This window comes from Mus pahari, chromosome 21 (assembly GCF_900095145.1).
Source record: "Mus pahari chromosome 21, PAHARI_EIJ_v1.1, whole genome shotgun sequence".
Lineage (NCBI taxonomy): Eukaryota > Metazoa > Chordata > Mammalia > Rodentia > Muridae > Mus > Mus pahari.
In genome coordinates this window covers 19682715-19698690 of record NC_034610.1, presented here as the reverse complement: position 1 = coordinate 19698690, position 15976 = coordinate 19682715, and the positions used below count along the sequence as shown (strand labels likewise).

At 51.9% G+C, this 15976-nt stretch overlaps 2 protein-coding genes across 3 annotated transcripts in view; both read right to left on the bottom strand.

Annotated features, from left to right (window-relative positions):
• The window catches only part of Hs3st6 (heparan sulfate-glucosamine 3-sulfotransferase 6), a 5150-nt gene extending 2105 nt beyond the window's left edge, over window positions 1–3045 (bottom strand). Inside the window, exon 1 of one of the 2 annotated variants that reach the window (XM_021221657.2) lies at window positions 2535–3045. In XM_021221657.2, the coding sequence (XP_021077316.1) occupies window positions 2535–2947 (413 nt within the window). In that variant the 5' untranslated portion in view covers window positions 2948–3045. Of the gene's footprint in view, window positions 1–161; window positions 207–2534 lie in introns of those variants that run through there. The other variant, XM_029533116.1, reaches the window with a different exon arrangement.
• A 9211-nt stretch (window positions 3046–12256) lies between these two features.
• The window catches only part of Msrb1 (methionine sulfoxide reductase B1), a 6132-nt gene continuing 2412 nt past the window's right edge, over window positions 12257–15976 (bottom strand). Inside the window, exons 2-5 of the mRNA XM_021221758.2 lie at window positions 15155–15303; window positions 14626–14740; window positions 13073–13104; window positions 12257–12695 (exon numbers count right to left, since the gene is read on the bottom strand). Coding sequence (XP_021077417.1) covers window positions 13073–13104; window positions 14626–14740; window positions 15155–15303 — 296 coding nt within the window. The 3' untranslated portion in view covers window positions 12257–12695. The remainder of the gene's footprint in view (window positions 12696–13072; window positions 13105–14625; window positions 14741–15154; window positions 15304–15976) is intronic.

Genomic DNA, 15976 nt, shown 5'->3' with positions numbered 1-15976 from the left:
GGAGGGAGGGGGAGAGAGAAGAAGAAGAAGGAGGAGGAGGAGGGGGAGGGAGGGAGGAAGGGAGAGAAGGAGAGAGAGAGAGAGAGAGAGAGAGCTCCAGCTCCAGCTCCAGCAGAATGAATGTAGAAAACTGTAGTAGAGCTGGTTATAAGAGCACACACCTCCTTCCTCCATCGGGATGACACAGTGCTCCCGTAACTCCTCCCCATTTGATAAGCAGGCATCTTAAGACCGAGAAGGGATAGGAAGGACCCAGGGGAACGATAGGCCTCAGGCCTTCCCCTGGCCCACCTGAAAGAGGGGATTCCACAGAGCTTGTGTTCCCAGAGCTCCTGTCCCAGTACTTTATCTTGTATAGTCAGGACACACGTTGGAACATCACCCAGCCATCGCCAGGGCAAGTTCAATAGAGTACAACTCCAAGGTCTGCCAATCAGTCCCAAGCCCTCCTGCAAACTGACATTTTTGGCCGGCATCTGTTACCCTCCCTGAGCCTCAGAAGCCTTGCCTGGTGAGCTTGGAGAGAGGAGACCTGTGTGTCTGGAGGGTGTGAACAAGAAGCTCCATGAACTGTACCTCCTGGTGTGCTCACCCCATCTGGTCTGCATTCTCCATGACTCCCAGACAGCCTGAGACCACACCCCGTTTGCCCAGCCCCTCCGGCGCACCACCACAACCTCTGTATCCCACACCTCATTTGGGACAGACCCAAAGAGTCCAGGGGAAACTGGTTACAGATCCTATCCCAGTGTCTGAGAGTGCTAGGGAACCCAGTCTCCAGCCACAGGAGCGAAGACTGTGCCCAGCCCCTCCCCCTGCACACCGTGACATCCTCTCATATGGACTGACCCATTAAACCCCGGGGACCACAGCGCTTCTCCTACCTGAGCCCCTTCGTACCTCCTCTTGCTTTTCCAGAAAATATAACCTGACAGACATCCCAAACCACTCCGTGAGTAAGGTAAGTGGACTAGTAAATGTTGCAGGATTTTGAGTGTGGTCAGGGTTATGGCCCCCAAGATGGAAGACCCTTAAAAGCCCAAGAAGTACAAAGTGAGTTCCAGGACAGCCAGGGCTATACAGAGAAACCCTGTCTTGGGGGAAAAAAAAAAAAGCCCAAGAAGCTGAGGATGTAATTCAGTTGGCATAGGGTTTTCCCAGTATGCACAGGGCCTGTGTTCAACTCCTAGACTGGCATAAGAATAGCCAAGGGCTGGGTATGGTGGCACCCGCCTCCATCTCTTTGAGTTTGAGGCTGGCCTGATCTACACTACAAGTTCCAGGCCAGCTACAAATGCAGAACTGGGACCCTGCCTCAAAAACCAAATCCCTTTGGGTGGGTGGCATGGCTCAGCAAGTAAAAGCCTTTGCTGTGCAAATCTGTTGACTGCATTCAGTCTCCAGATCCCACAGGGGGAAGGAGATTCCTAAGAGTTAGCCTCTGGCCGACATGTTCTTGTCAGCATATTCTCTCTCTCTCTCTCTCTCTCTCTCTCTCTCTCTCTCTCTCTCTCTCTCTCCACACACACACACACACACACACACACAGAGAGAGAGAGAGAGACAGACAGACAGACAGACAGACAGACAGACAGACAGACAGACAGACAGACATAGTGGTACCTATAATAAAGATATCTGTAATCCCCTGCACTCGTGAGGTGTAGCCAAGGGGATGAGAAGTTCAACCACATCCTTGGTCTCACTGAGAATTCGAGGCCAACGTGTGCTACAAGAGACCCTGTCCCAAAAACAGCAGCAGCAAAGCCAAAGAAATAATGTAATGGAGAAGCAGGGAAGATAATAGTTGTGCCAAGAGCAACCCAGGGCCCCTCTGCTGGGTCCAGCAGGTACACAGGTCACCGCCTGACCGAGGCAGATCACAGCCCAAGATGAGCAGTACCTCCCCGCAATACCTCCCCGGTGGCTGCTCCTCTCCCACCTCTTCCCTCAACCCAGGTCCTGCGAATGGAGATAGCACCGCGTCATAGATGGTAACTTTCAGAGGCTCAGTGAGTGCACGAAGGGTTGAAGGGACATTACCTGAGGAGCTGCCACCAGAGAGCACAGCGACCCTCGCAGCTATAGCCAAGCGAAGAAGACACTAGGCTACACAGCCCTGTATCCCAGCCAGGCCACTTAGCTTACTCCACACTTCTGAGTAAATCCAGAGTGGTAAGCCACAGAGGATAACCCTGAGTAGGGCGGGGCCGTGGGTCCCTCCCTTCCCCAGCATCCTCTGCCCAGTTATCTCACTGACTTGAAACTACTTTCAAGATAGGATCATGCCTCGCTGAGTCCCTCGGCCACCCAACAGGAAAACAGAGTTTTCTCTGAGATTTTCTAACTCCTGCGACCCTCGGCTATAGATGGCCTCTCCTTCGAGGGCTGCTGTGCCCAGGAAATCAAGTCTATTTCCCTATCAGGCTTGTTTCAGACCCAGTGCCCAGGATTCTACCCTACTCATCCTGGGTTCTAAGAAAGCACAGTCCAAGGCACACACCGACGAGGCGCGGACCGGCAGGGGCGCTCACCGGTACCAGGCGAGGCCGCGATCATAGCACCTGTCGAAGAAGTGGGGTTCAGAGCCAAGTGCTCGGACGTCGGGATGCAACCGCAGGAACTCCAGCAATGCGCGCGTGCCGCCTTTCTTCACACCCACGATGAGCGCCTGAGGAAAGCGCCGGCGCCCCGGGCCGCTAGCCACTGGCAGGCCGGGCGCTCTCAGACGGCGGGAGGCGTGGGGCGGCTGGGCGGGTGCGGGAACCGGAGCAGGGGCGCGGGCGGCAGGTGGACAGCGGCCGGGGAGGGCGAAGAGGCAGTAGGCGCTTAGCAACAGAACTACGAGCGCCAGCGGAGCACGGAGAGCACGCAGTGCAGTCCCCTGGCCCGTCCCCGCACCCTGGAGGTCCCCGGCCCCGCCGCCCAGGCCACCGCTACCTGCCATGGGATCGCTTAGCGCTCAGGCCCGGGAGCGGGAACCGCAGACAGGCGCGCATCCCGGCTATAGCGCGTCGCACGCTCAACCCCAGGGCGCCCGGCTTCTGGGGTGAGCTCCGCAGCCTCGCGACCCAGGAGCCGGAGAGGGGCGGGGCTGGGCGGGGCTGAGACGCCCCTCCCCATCCCGAGCCCCGCCCTCGCCTGGGACTAGCGACACCAGCTAACTTCCAGCGCGGCCCGGAGCTGTCTCAGCTACCCCAACACACCTCCGATTCGCTTGGCTCCAAAGTCTTCGCTCTTACACTACGGGAATGCGGTGGCGCGGAGGGACACAAGACTGCGCGAGTGGGAACCCCTGCTCTGTCCTTTAAAAGTCTATCTATGCCCCTTTGGACCAGGGCGACAGGTGTGAGGCCTCAGCCCCTGTTTCCCAGAGCCGAAGCCTCATCACCGGGGGACACCGTGTCCAGGAATCTGCCTGTGCAGGAAGGATGGAGCCAGGCATGCATCCGGCGCAGAGAGGGTCCCCATGCACCTTTGAGCCTGTGACAGGAATGCTCTTTGCATTACTTGTCAACAGGGTGGGAGCCCTGCCCTGTGGAGAGAGCTTGTCTGATAGTCAAGCATTTTAGAGTTCTTGTATCAGGGTGGTTCAGTGGTTAAGAGCACCGACTGAGCCGGGCGTGGTGGCGCACGCCTTTAATCCCAGCACTCGGGAGGCAGAGGCAGGCAGATTTCTGAGTTCGAGGCCAGCCTGGTCTACAAAGTGAGTTCCAGGACAGCCAGAGCTATACAGAGAAACCCTGTCTCGAAAAAAACCAAAACCAAAACCAAAACAAACAAACAAAAAAAAAAGAGCGCCGACTGCTCTTCCAAAGGTCCTGAGTTCAGATCCCAGCAACCACATGGTGGTTGGGCAAAGCGGTGCCCCCACCCCCAGGGGTGGAAAGGCCTGTACTAGGAGGCAGGGGAGGCACCTGGGTTCTGTCTGTGGAGCTTCCTCTGAGCATAGTGAGATTCCCAGGGCCCTCACATGTCTGAAACCAGACACTGCAGAAACTTCTCACCCACCCACCCACCCACCCACTCCCACCTCCACCCCACCCCCGCGCCTCCATGTCCTGTTCCTGGCTCACCAGGCCTATAAAGCTGCTTGCTAGGAATGCAGAGGAGGAAAGACTCCATCCAGGATGGTGAATAAGCTGACCTGACCAGGGAAACGGTAACGGTGCCTAAGTCTTTCTGCCTCCATCCGACTTTCCTGGCTGCCCAGTCTAGTCCCTGCCCCAATACCGTTACTCAGCCTCTGCCCTCGGCTCTGTTTATTAATCAGCAGTCTGTGGGCCTCGAGGCATCTGATCAATTCTCACACTGCAGGCTGCCTCTGAGGGACAGAAAACTCCAATGACCCACAGACATTTAGTTCCCACCCCATGGGACATGCACCACCCAGAACTAGTCCCAGACGCCAGAGCTACATCTGCTTGTCAGGGCAAACCAGTGCCAGCAGCCCTGTGGGCCGGTTTTTAGTCCAACACTGTCTGGGAAGCAAGTTAGTACATGTAGGGACCCAGGAAGTTCTTCTTCAGATCTAGCTGTAAATGGGATTTGTTGAAGACAAGCTGGTTCTCCTCTGAGCGCTCGCGGGGAGGTCCCACACTGCCCTATTACACCTGCACAGTCTGAGCTGCCACCACTTGAGACTTAGTCCCTAGTAACCCTCCATCTCCTCAGTGCTGGCTAAGTTCCTACCTCCTGCGGGCGATCTCCTCTGCAGGATGCCTATTCCATGGGGCAGAAGACTCTCCAGGAGACACTGGCCCAGAACAGCTGAGAGTCTGGAAGCTGACTCTCTTTCTCCATCTTCCCTTTGGTTCTCTTGGCGGGAAGGGGTGCAAATCTGGGGATCGCCAGGATGGCACGCATTCCCAAGCTCTCCGAAGCACCTAACACGGTGCAGGCATGCGGAGACTACTCAGTACATACTGATTAGAGGGGGTGCGGGTAGGAGAAGCATTCTGGAGGTGATGGCCAGACAAGAAGGTGACCGCATTCAGGCAGAAGAGGGAGTGGTAATGGCCGCTCAGCAGAACAGCCAGGGAGATTGGAATGGGGATGCAAGTGCATCTTGCAAGGAGAAGGGAGAGGAGAAGGGCCTATTAAAGTCCCTTCCTCTGGCCCATGGCCACAGGCTCTCTCTGGCCACCACCAAGTCTTTGGAGTAATAGCTTTCTTGAAGTACAGCTCACATACTATCCAAAGCTAGAGGTCATCATGCTGTGCAAATATGGCTATCATCGACTTACATTTTTATTTTAGATTTTATTTTGCTATTTATGTGTAGGACTGTTTGGTTGGGTTTTTTTTTCCTGCCACGTATGTGTGCATACCACATGTGCCTGGTGTGTGACAATGTCAGAAGAGGGTGTCTGATCCTCTGGGATTAGAGTTACTGACAGTTGTGAGAGTCCATGTGAGTCCTGGGAATTGAACTCGAGTCCTCTGGGAAAGCACCCAGTGCTCTAACCACTGAGACAACTCCCACACCTATCAATTTTAAAGCATTTTTGTCACCCTCCAAAAGAGTCCTAGAGCCATTAGCAGCCAGTCCCTGTTTTCTCTCTTTCGGCATGCATGATAAAAAGTTACCAATGTGTTTTCTGTTTTTCTGTGCTCACTGGTCTATCACAGACTCATCCAGAGTCTGTCAGTTTGCCTCTGACTTCTCTCTGAGCACCACCATTTCCGGAGCTTCCACAGTATGGCATGTCAAGGCTCCGCTCCTTTCCTGTCTCACCTGTGGGAAATTTCTGTGGGTCTGAGGTGCACCCTCTGAGTGCTGATAGACTCCATTTCCCCTGAACCACCACCTTTATGGAGTGCTGGGCTTTAGGGAAGCACTAAGACACTGCTTAGGGGATGGGAAAACACAGTCTAAGGTGAGGGAGGCTGAAGCTGGGCTCCCTGACTCACAGGCATCCAGTCACCGATGAGGTGCTGCACAGAATGAAATCAGGAATGAAGGAGCAGGGATCCATGGACCCGCAAAGAGGTCAGAACTGGGTGCTCCCAAACTCTGGACAGCTAGGTGCTGCTGGGTCAGGAAGAGTTGGGAAGGGAGTTGGAGCCTGCGGGCTGAGGACTACTGACGGACGATGAACCTGGGCCGGGGAAATGGAGGACTCTGGCTTAGCTCATTGGCAAAGGTCCTTAACTTAGTGGTGGTTTTCTGGAAGTGCAGAGAGGTCTTCTACAGCAGACTTGGGCTACAGCTTTGTAGGCCCAAGGTCTTCTCCATGATCCCCACAGTGGTTTCAATGGAAGAGACAGTCCTTGGTTCTAAACTGTTTATTGGTTGTTCATGGTGGAAAATGGATGCATACCAACTCCTAAGGGTGAACCAGAGATTAAATGCCTGTTTCAGGAAGGAATGTCTGGGGAGGGAAGCTTATTGGCTAAATCCTAAAGGTCTCTAGATACCTCATGGGCGTGGAGAACCCATGTTCTGGGGCTATGTACCACTTAGGTTACATTTCCTAAGTGGGAAGTGTGGCCATGTGTTCCAGGCCAGGAATCTGGTAGGGAGCAGGGAGCCGCCTACATCTCAGATGGGTGCCTGGGTGCCAGGGACTCTGAACCCCTCAACCGGACCAAGTTTCCTGGCAGGGTCCACTGCCCCACACATTTCCACTTCCCAGTTATAAGTATTAGTGCCACTAGGACCGTCTGTGTAGCAGGCTTTGTGTGGTTATGGTTCACTGTTCCTGAGCTTCTTCTTAGAGGAACTTCTGGGTCTTAAGGCAGTTCCATTTAACACTTTAGGAAGAGCCTCTTATTTGCTTCTTTCTTTCTAAAGACTTACCATGTTAATTGTGTGTGTGTGTGTGAGCACACGTGTGTGAGAGTGCATGTATGTGCATGTGCACATGTGTGTGTGTGTGTGTGTGTGTGTGTGTGTGTACCTGTGAGTATGTGCTTGTGAGTGTCAGTGCCCCAGAGGGCAAGGCATTGCATTCCTCTAGAGCTGTTGTGAGCTCCCTGACATGGGTGTTAGAACCTAAATTCAGGTCTTCTGCAAAAACAATTATATACTCTTAGCCAATGAGCCATCTCTCCAACCCTAAAGAGCCTCTTTCTTGAAAAACGTTATTTATGCCAGGAGTTGATGGCACACACATTTAATTCCAGCAATTGGGAAGCAGAGGCAGGCAGATCTCTGAGTTCAAAGCCAGTCTAGTCTTCAGAGTTCCAGGACAGCCAGAGCTACAAAGAGAAACCCTATCTCAAAAAACCAAAAAGAGGAAGAAAGAGGAGAAGGAGGAAGGGAGGAAGGAAGGAAGGAAGGAAGGAAGGAAGGAAGGAAGGAAGAAAGAAAGAAAGAAAGAAAGAAAGAAAGAAAGAAAGAAAGAAAGAAAGAAAGAAAGAAAGAAAGAAAGAAAGAAAGAAAGAAAGAAAGAAAGAAAGAACTTTACTATTATTTTGTGTGTGTGCATGTTGGATTGTGTGGGTACACATACCATGGTGCACATATGGAAGCCAAAGGACAAAGACATCATTTCTCTCTTTCAACCTTTCCATGGGTCCCGGGGATTGAACTCAGGTCATGAGGCTTGCAAGGCAAGCACCTTTACCCACTGAGCCATCTTGCCAGTCAGAAATGCCTCTTTGAAGATAAATTTTGATTCCATTTGTCCTTTGTATTTCTCAAAAATAGGGTTACCCAATTCCCTCTCCCTTGGGAGTCCAAGCTATTCTCTACCTGGCTCCTAGCTCCTGACCCGCTCTGCTGGCAGGACCCAGCCTGAGACCCTGCTAGCTTCTCCCTGTGTGACCTAGGGATAATGGATCCCCATCTCTGAGCCACAGAGTCCTGGGACGGTCACTTGCTTCCTGCTGTCTGGTTCTGCTTCTTCTGCTCAGAAATAAGTGGGGGTGGGGGGTTCCTCATCTTAAGTGTCTCACAGAAAAGCTCAGCCCTTAGGAGGCAGATATAGCAGGATCAAGAGTCCCAGGCCTACCTCCAGAAAACAAGAAGGGACTGGGTATGTGGCTAAGTTGGTTAAGTGCCTGCCCAGCATGCCCAAAGCCCTGGGTTCTATTCCCAGGACCACACAAACAGGACATAGTTGTGCATTGCCCATATAAATAAAGTAAAAAACGGGAACCAGGTGTCAAGGTCATCCTCAGCTACATAGCAAATTTGAAGCTAGCCTGGATTTCATGAGACCCTGTCTCAAAAGTAAATAACTAAATAAATAAATAAAACAAAACAAAAAGGCTCAAGGAGTGGAGTGGATAATAGAGAGCCTACACAGCCCAAGCTGGAGAGAATTCATGATTCACTGGATTTGTCTAAACAGGACAGCCAGGGCCAAGGTAGGTTATCTCTGAGACGTGGGCCTACCAGCCTATGTGTAGTTAAGCTCGGTGTAGTGGATGGATGTAGTGAAGGGAGAGGCCCAGGATGCAGAACCACAGACATACCTCTGGGGAAGAAAGCTGACCAGAGCAGGCATGGACAGATGGAAATACCAGCCACCTAGCTCTGCCTAGGCCCCCACCGGAGACTAACTAGTTCTTTATGTGTAACCCGTTTTCCAGCACTAGGGGTGGGCTTTGCTCAGTTAACTGTGTGAGCTCACCCTGACCCTGTTTTCATAGGGAATTTTGACCTCACAATCAGTTCCCAAAGGGCAGGAATGAGCTTAGTCTGGACGCCTTTGGGGACTCAGTACCTAAGATGGTGAACACTAGTGAGTGTTTTTAGTGTGATTGTGTGGATCTGTCTGGCTGAGTCTGGTGTTTCTTCCTCTTTTTCAATCTGTCCTCTCTTCACAGTGGGTACCCCCAGCCTGGGCCTCCTCAGCAGCAGGGCAGGCATGCACAGGGCTGTCCCTCTCTGGAAGATGATTAATAACACTGTTCAGTTCCTCCCTCTGTGGGGGAACTGCTGGAGGCATTAAACATATGTGAGAGCCCTAAGAACCCCTCCCCTAAAGCCACACCCTTCATCCCCAGACCCACTCCTGCAGCCTGCAGAACCCAAGCTGCGGAAGGGAATGATGGGGCGGGGCTATGGCCAAAGGGTGGGCCCAGCTGTCCTTGATTTGTATGGGGTTTTTCCACTTTGGAGGCCGGATATGGCTCCATCCTGTGGAGTGGCCCTCGAGAGAAACCTGCTCCATCCGCCCAGCTCCAGAGCATCCTGTTGAGTTCACCGTGATGGGAAAGGATGCCAGACAAGAGCCCACCCTGGAGGGAGGGTGGGACAAAGCTGATAGCTAAAGTGATTTAGGGGCTTTCCCTACCCCTTCCCTACCATTGACAGGGATCCAGCCCCCTGAGTCTCCCTACTTTATTAAAAGAGATCCCAGCCCCCACTTGGTTTCTGGCAATAAGAGGACAGAAGATGACATCAGTGACAAGCATCTTCCATGGAACTTGAGTTCTCTATCTTCCATGGGCCAAAGGTGAATGGTTTCCATGTTCCCAATAGCCAGAGACTGGGGTCTCATTCCTGGTGCCTGAGGACACTGCACTGTAAAAAAACAGGTCATGGGGCAGACCAAGTCAGGATAGGAGACAAGCGAAAGTTCCCTTGGGTAGAAAGAGTCACAAGCATGGTCGCAGGTCAGTCTGAAGCCTGCCTGTGTCTGCAAGACTTGCCAGCGGTGTCCAAACCCTGTCATGAGGTACTGCTCCTGTAAGTCACCTTCTAGGCACCCCTAGTTTCCTCTTGCAACTTCTCCGAAGAACTAGACCAGAAGGCCATTGGCTGCTGTGTCTGTCATCAAGCCAGGTTCCCAGGATCTGTAACTGGGAACTCCATTGCTTCTTACAGTGTGTCCAGATCATCTTGGCTTTATGGCTGCTGTTGTTTTTGAGACAAGGTCTCAGTGTAGCCCTGGGTGGTCTGGAATGCTCTAGGTGGGCCTTGAACTCAGAGACCTGCCTGCTTCCCAAGTGCTGGGATTAAAGGTCTGTGCCGCCACATCCAGTCCAGTTCCGCTCTTAACTGTGTATCGAATCTTCCAGGCTTGCAGTACCAGCTCAGAGAGGACACACTAGTGATCTTTAGATAGCTAGGTTAGGGTTAGAGTAGGCAGATGAGAAGAAGATCCCACAGAAAGATCCCACCTTCTATAGTTTCTTAGCTCAACCATGTCTGTAGGCGTGGGGAGGGCTACATGGGGAGCCCTTCCGCACCATGGGGAGGGCTGAGCATATCCAAAGGGCTCCACAGCTGGCCACTCTGTGGCCCAGGTTACCCAGCTATTCCCCCCAGTGGTGTCCCCAAAGAATGAAATCTAGAATCAGGCTCAGGAGACCATGCTCTAACGATGACGTGCTGTTACCAATTCACTGGCTTGAGTCCTTTTGCTTTAAGGGTATAGAAATGGACAGAAATGATGAGAAATCAGCTAGCTGGCTCTTCAAAGGCTGAGTTGCTGTCACTCAGCAGTTGGCAGCTGTGTAGTGTGGACTCATGGCGCCATCTAGTGTTGCCTCATGGTTAGGCCTCAGTAGGTTGTGATTCCTTAGTCTTGTAGTCCAGGGCATTACAGCCTCTTGGCCTGCGGTGTCTGAAATCCAGGCTTAACTTTCTCCAACCCCTCCTTCAGTCTGTCTAGCTCCTTACAGCTTTCTATCCTTCAGCCTCCAAGTACTGCCCTATAGAAGTAATTTTATGTGGGGCAGAAATTCCCACTCTAACCCATAGAGGTCCTGAATAAGACACAGAAACATTTTTATCTTTTATTATTTTATACATGTATTATTATGTTAATACACATATACATATGCATGTATGTATGTATGTATGTATGTATGTATGTATGTATGTATTAACAAGCCTCAAGCCTAAACTGGGTGGATTCTGAGCTATTCTAACCCACATCCCAGTAATAGTCCTGTTACCTGCAGTTTGAGTGTTGCCCAGCTTGTTCTGCCCCATGTGTGTCCTCAGGGCGATTTTCTTTTTCTTTTTTTTTTGTTTTTTTGTTTTGTTTTGTTTTTTTCGAGACAGGGTTTCTCTGTGTAGCCCTGGCTGTCCCAGAACTCACTCTGTAGACCAGGCTGGCCTCAAACTCAAGAGATCTGCCTGTCTGTGTGTCCTGAGTGCTGGGATTAAAGACTGCACTACCTGGCTACAGCCTGGCTGTTGTTTGTTTTGTTTAGTTTTGAACTCCCAGCACAGCAGGCCTTCTGCTAGGCCAACAAAAAAGTGCTCCTTCTCAGGCCTGGATAGAGAAGGTTACAGGATCATCTAGAACTCAGAGGTTTGTGGTAGAAAAGAATCTGGTATTAACTGCTTCAGTCTCAGCTGAAGCTGTGCCTTCTGGAGCCTGGAGCAATCTGCTTCTATCACTGTGAACTCTGCTCCAGCATCCACAGGACGTTCAAGCCAGTCCATGCTGGTGAGAAGGGTAGTCTGGCTGGCTATTCATCTGGCCTTTTCCTCAAGGCAGCCAGAACAGCAAGGAAGGGAGTCAGTTAGGACAAGCATGAACATCAATGTGCTTAGAATAAGGAGGTCTCACTGTTAACACTCAGTGATTTTAGGACAGGAACATCTGTGTATGTAGTCAGCTTGTTGGAGGTTGAAGAGGTATCCAGAGGTTCTGCAGCCAAGGTCCACTTAACTTTTCCCTCCTCATAGAAATCCCAGAGCATGAATCCCCCTCCCCACCATCAAGATGAGGCCATCCAGACTGAGCCCCTGTTGAGGTTTGATCTGTTGCTATGTATTGTAATGCTAAATACTAGCCCCCAGGGTGTGGCTGCCTCAGGGATGAGAGAATCCTCACTTACCCAGAGTGATGCTATGTGACCTTGCTCCTTAATTTAAAACTATTTTAACCAATAGTTTTAAATTAAGGAGTTTCTCTCTATAGCCCTGGCTGTCCTGGAACTCACTTTGTAGACCAGGCTGGCCTCGAACTCAGAAATCCGCCTGCCTCTGCCTCTGCTTCCCAAGTGCTGGGATTAAAGGCGTGCGCCACCACGCCCGGTGGAAGAGCCAGTCTTATTCACAAGAAGGCCTTGAGCCCAGAGCCTCTCCAGGTAAATGTTTCAAACTCCTGCAGCCCTGGCCTCTGCCTGGCTCTTCTAAGCTTCAAGACCGTCAAACCTGACCTGACCCTCTTCCCAGAGAATAAGGGATCCTCCTGGCTCTGAGACAGATGACGAGAGACTAGCATCTCTCTAGGGCTCTAGCAGATGCTGGGCACTGTTTAAACACTATTAAAATCAAATCCAGTACAATGGCACTTATAATCCTAGTTCAATCCTAGCGTGAAACAACAAACACGGAAACTGCTCAGGCTGCGTGTTTATTGACTTCTACTTGCTCACCCCAGAGAGGAATCAAGGGGGAGTGGGTGTCAACTTCACCCACTCTCCCAGATGTCAAGAGCTTCCGAGCACGCCGATAAAGAACAGTGGCGTTCTCTTGGGAGGGACACGCTGGACGGAGTGGTGAGAAGAAGGTCCCTGCCACGCTGGCCAGCTAATGGGGCAACCGTCACTTCCCTAAGCCAGAGTGAGGCAAGGTGAGCTTGCAGATTGTGAAACGGAGTTCTGTTTTCTCTGCCAGAAGACAAGGATCCAAGAGTCCCCGGCATCAGCCCACTCCCCTCCTCGAAGGTCACAGGTCATCACTACCCTGGCTGGCATAGAAGGATTTGACCAGAGCAGATCATACAGTGACTGAGGCTGGAGTGGTTGGCGGGGGCAGGCCATTCGCAGTCCATGTCCTGCAGAGCCCAGAGCAGACAGGCACAAGCTTTAGTGAGGGCCAGGGCACATCCTCAGAACTGAGGGGTCAGTGTGGACAGCCAAGGAGATTGGTGGCAGTCTGAGGGTCATTCAGAGATAACCTGAGCCAAGTCTCCTACAGACTCCAAACAACCCATGTCTCAGCCCCATCCCCAGCTCAGTATGGTAGAACAGTGGAAACTTTCCAGAAAGTGCTTCCTCTAAGTGGTTCCCTTGAGAAACAAGGGAACGTGGGAGCCTTCCTGGTGCTTCAAACGCCTCCTCCCCACCCCCCAGACCGAATGCCCGAGGTTCTGACAATATCGTGGGGCTGCCAGAAAGTGGATGTGCCCATCTGGGAAAGAAAGCTGCTCACCTAGTGCCCCTGGGAGGCAGGAGCATCTCTGCCTGGAAAAGAGAAGGGAGAGAAAACACATTGTGGTTAAGCCATGCTTCCGTGGGGCGTGATGGCTCATATGTGCAAGCCCGGCGATGGCTGGGGCTGGGGCTGGGGCTGAGGCTGGGGATTTGAGAGGAGTGGTCAGAGAGTGCTGTATGGTAAGTTCCAGGCCACCCTGAGCAACAGAAGAGACCCAATCTCAAAAGTACTAAAGCCTATTAGAAGGCAAAGGCAGGTAAAGCTCTGTGAGTTCAAGGACAGCCAGGGCTAAATAGTAAGACCTTGCACTTGGGAGGCAGAGGCAGGCGGATTTCTGAGTTCGACGCCAGCCTGGTCTACAAAATGAGTCCCAGGACAGCCAGGGCTACACAGAGAAACCATGTCTTGGAAAACCAAAAAAAGAAAAACAAATGAACAAACAAAAAAATCTAAAAAACTAAAACCAGGTATTATGAGATGCCTCTGTGAGTAAAAGGTACAAGGCAACCAGGCCTAGCAACAAGGCCTAGCAACCAGGCCTAGCAACCTGGATTTGATCCCCAGGACCCATGCAGTGCAGAAAGAGAACCGAGTCCCACGAATGGTCCTCTGACTCTCACCACACGTGGCACAGACCACGCACGTACCCACAAATACACTAAGTAAATAACTAAAATGTCCTCTGGGAGGGGACTGGAAAGTTGGGCTGCTCTTCCACAGGGCCAGTTCCATTCCCTGCACCCACAGAGTGATACCATCTGTAACTCCAGTACTGATGCCCTCCTCTGGCTCGGTAGGCGCTGCACTCATGTGGTACACAAGAAATACATGCAGGCAGAACACCCATATACACGGAACAAAAATAAAGGGGAAAAAAGGAAATTTTCTGAAAAGTGTTAAAAGAAAACAACAAAATCATGGTTCAGGCTCCTGGCCAGCAGAGCGGCCCAGGGACCCAGCTGAGTGCGCACGAGTCCTACAAGGGGAGCCCACAGTCTCTCCTTCCTCCAGCAGACACAGAGCACATAACCACCCCTCAGGAAGGCAATGGAACAGCTGGGTTTTGAAGGCTCCGTTCTACAGATCATCTGGCCACAGCCCTTGACCGCCACTAAAAAGGTCGATAAAGGAGCTGTTTTACTGAGTCGTTACTATGTGCTAGGCCCCAGGGCCCACAGTCAATTGTCCTCAACAGCCATGTGATAGAAACTATGCTGCCATGTCTACTATAGAGAGGAATGGCAGGTGCTCAGGGACAGAAGAAAGCCCTTGGTCACACAGCCCAGATCCTCCTTAGCCTTGGCCTACCCCTGCATCCAACCCAAGATTCCAGCCACAGAGAAAACCCCACGCCCGCCCGCCCCGAGATGTTCCCTTAGGAGACACCTGGATATCTGCCCACGGTGCTACCCTTCAGCTGGCTCTCTGGGTGCCATCGCCAGGTGTATTTACTTTGCCATGGCCGACGGATAAGCATACGAAGCCTGTCTCCTCCCTGCAATACCTTCCTCGGTTACAACAGGATGTCCCCAGCTGCTAAAGGTACTCACCTTTAGGGATGAACTTCAGTGAGCTGCTAAATATTCAGAATCTCGATTGTCCCCGCTTGGGGCCATCATTCAGGAACTCGTGGCCCAACCCATTGCCACACTTGCCACAGGACACCTGGGAAATCGCAAACACAGTCAGTCTCCTGTCTGCTGCAGATAGGAAGTGCTCCCACCACCTGCCCATTTCCCAAGGGGTGGGGCCTGTGTGGGGAAGCTGTCCTAAAGCTCATGTTCCCTCAGAATATGAGCACTCTCAAAGTCTTTGGGGTGGTAATTCATGTCTTTAATCCCAGCACTTGGGAGGCAGAGCCAGGTGGATTTCTGACCAGCCTGGTCTACAAAGTGAGTTCCAGGACAGCCAGGGCCACACAGAGAAACCCATCTCAAACAACAACAACAAAAAATCTTGGGGCGCCACCGCCCCAACTGAAGATGGAGACCTGAGATAACCTCATGAGGGAGTAAAAGAAAGGTGTGACTAGTTCCAAGACCCTCCCCAGCCAGCATTCACCAGGGCTATCACACCCACCTTCAAAGCTTCCGGTCGGTTTTTCTCAGGGCACTTGGTCACACTGTCTGCATGGATGGTTTCAGTGAACGCTGGCCACGGGGATGAGTGTGCGTACTTCGAGTGACTAGAGAACAGCTCATAGCCACACTTGGCACACACGTAGACACCTGTAGCCGAGGATGAGCAAAAGCAGAGACGCTGACCATCTGTCTAGAGCAAGCCACCTTGAACTTGCACCTGGAAATGACACTACCAGCACGGAGCCCACTGTAGTGGGAGACCATTCACCACCCTCATGGATCCCCTGCTCATGGCCCATTGGTTAACTCGGGTAGACCGCCCTAGCAGTGCCTGACTGAGTTATGGGAGTCCAGAAGTCACCCTTTGGGCTCATTTCAGCTGCTCTCAGTGGCCCTGTGACATGAAACATTTTAATGGAATTATTTAGTTTTGGATGTTTTAAAAGGCTTGTTTTTATTTTATGCGTATGGTGTTTTGCCTGCATTCTGTGGGCCTCATGTATAAAATATCTGCCAAAAAAACTGCAGAGACAGAAAGGGTGGGGTCCCTGAGACTGGAGTAAACACTCTATCACGTGGTAGCTGGGAATGAATCCCAGGCCCTCTGAAAAAGTATGCTCTTACCACTGAACCATTTCCAGTCCCACTTGGGTCTCTGCTCAGTCCCTGTCAGTCAGCAGTCTCTGCTCAGTCCCAGTCAGTCAACAGTCTCTGCTCAGTCCCAGTCAGTCAACAGTCTCTGCTCAGTCCCTGTCAGTCAACAGTCTCTGCTCAGTCCCTGTCAGTCAACAGTCTCTGCTCAGTCCCTGTCAGTCAGCAG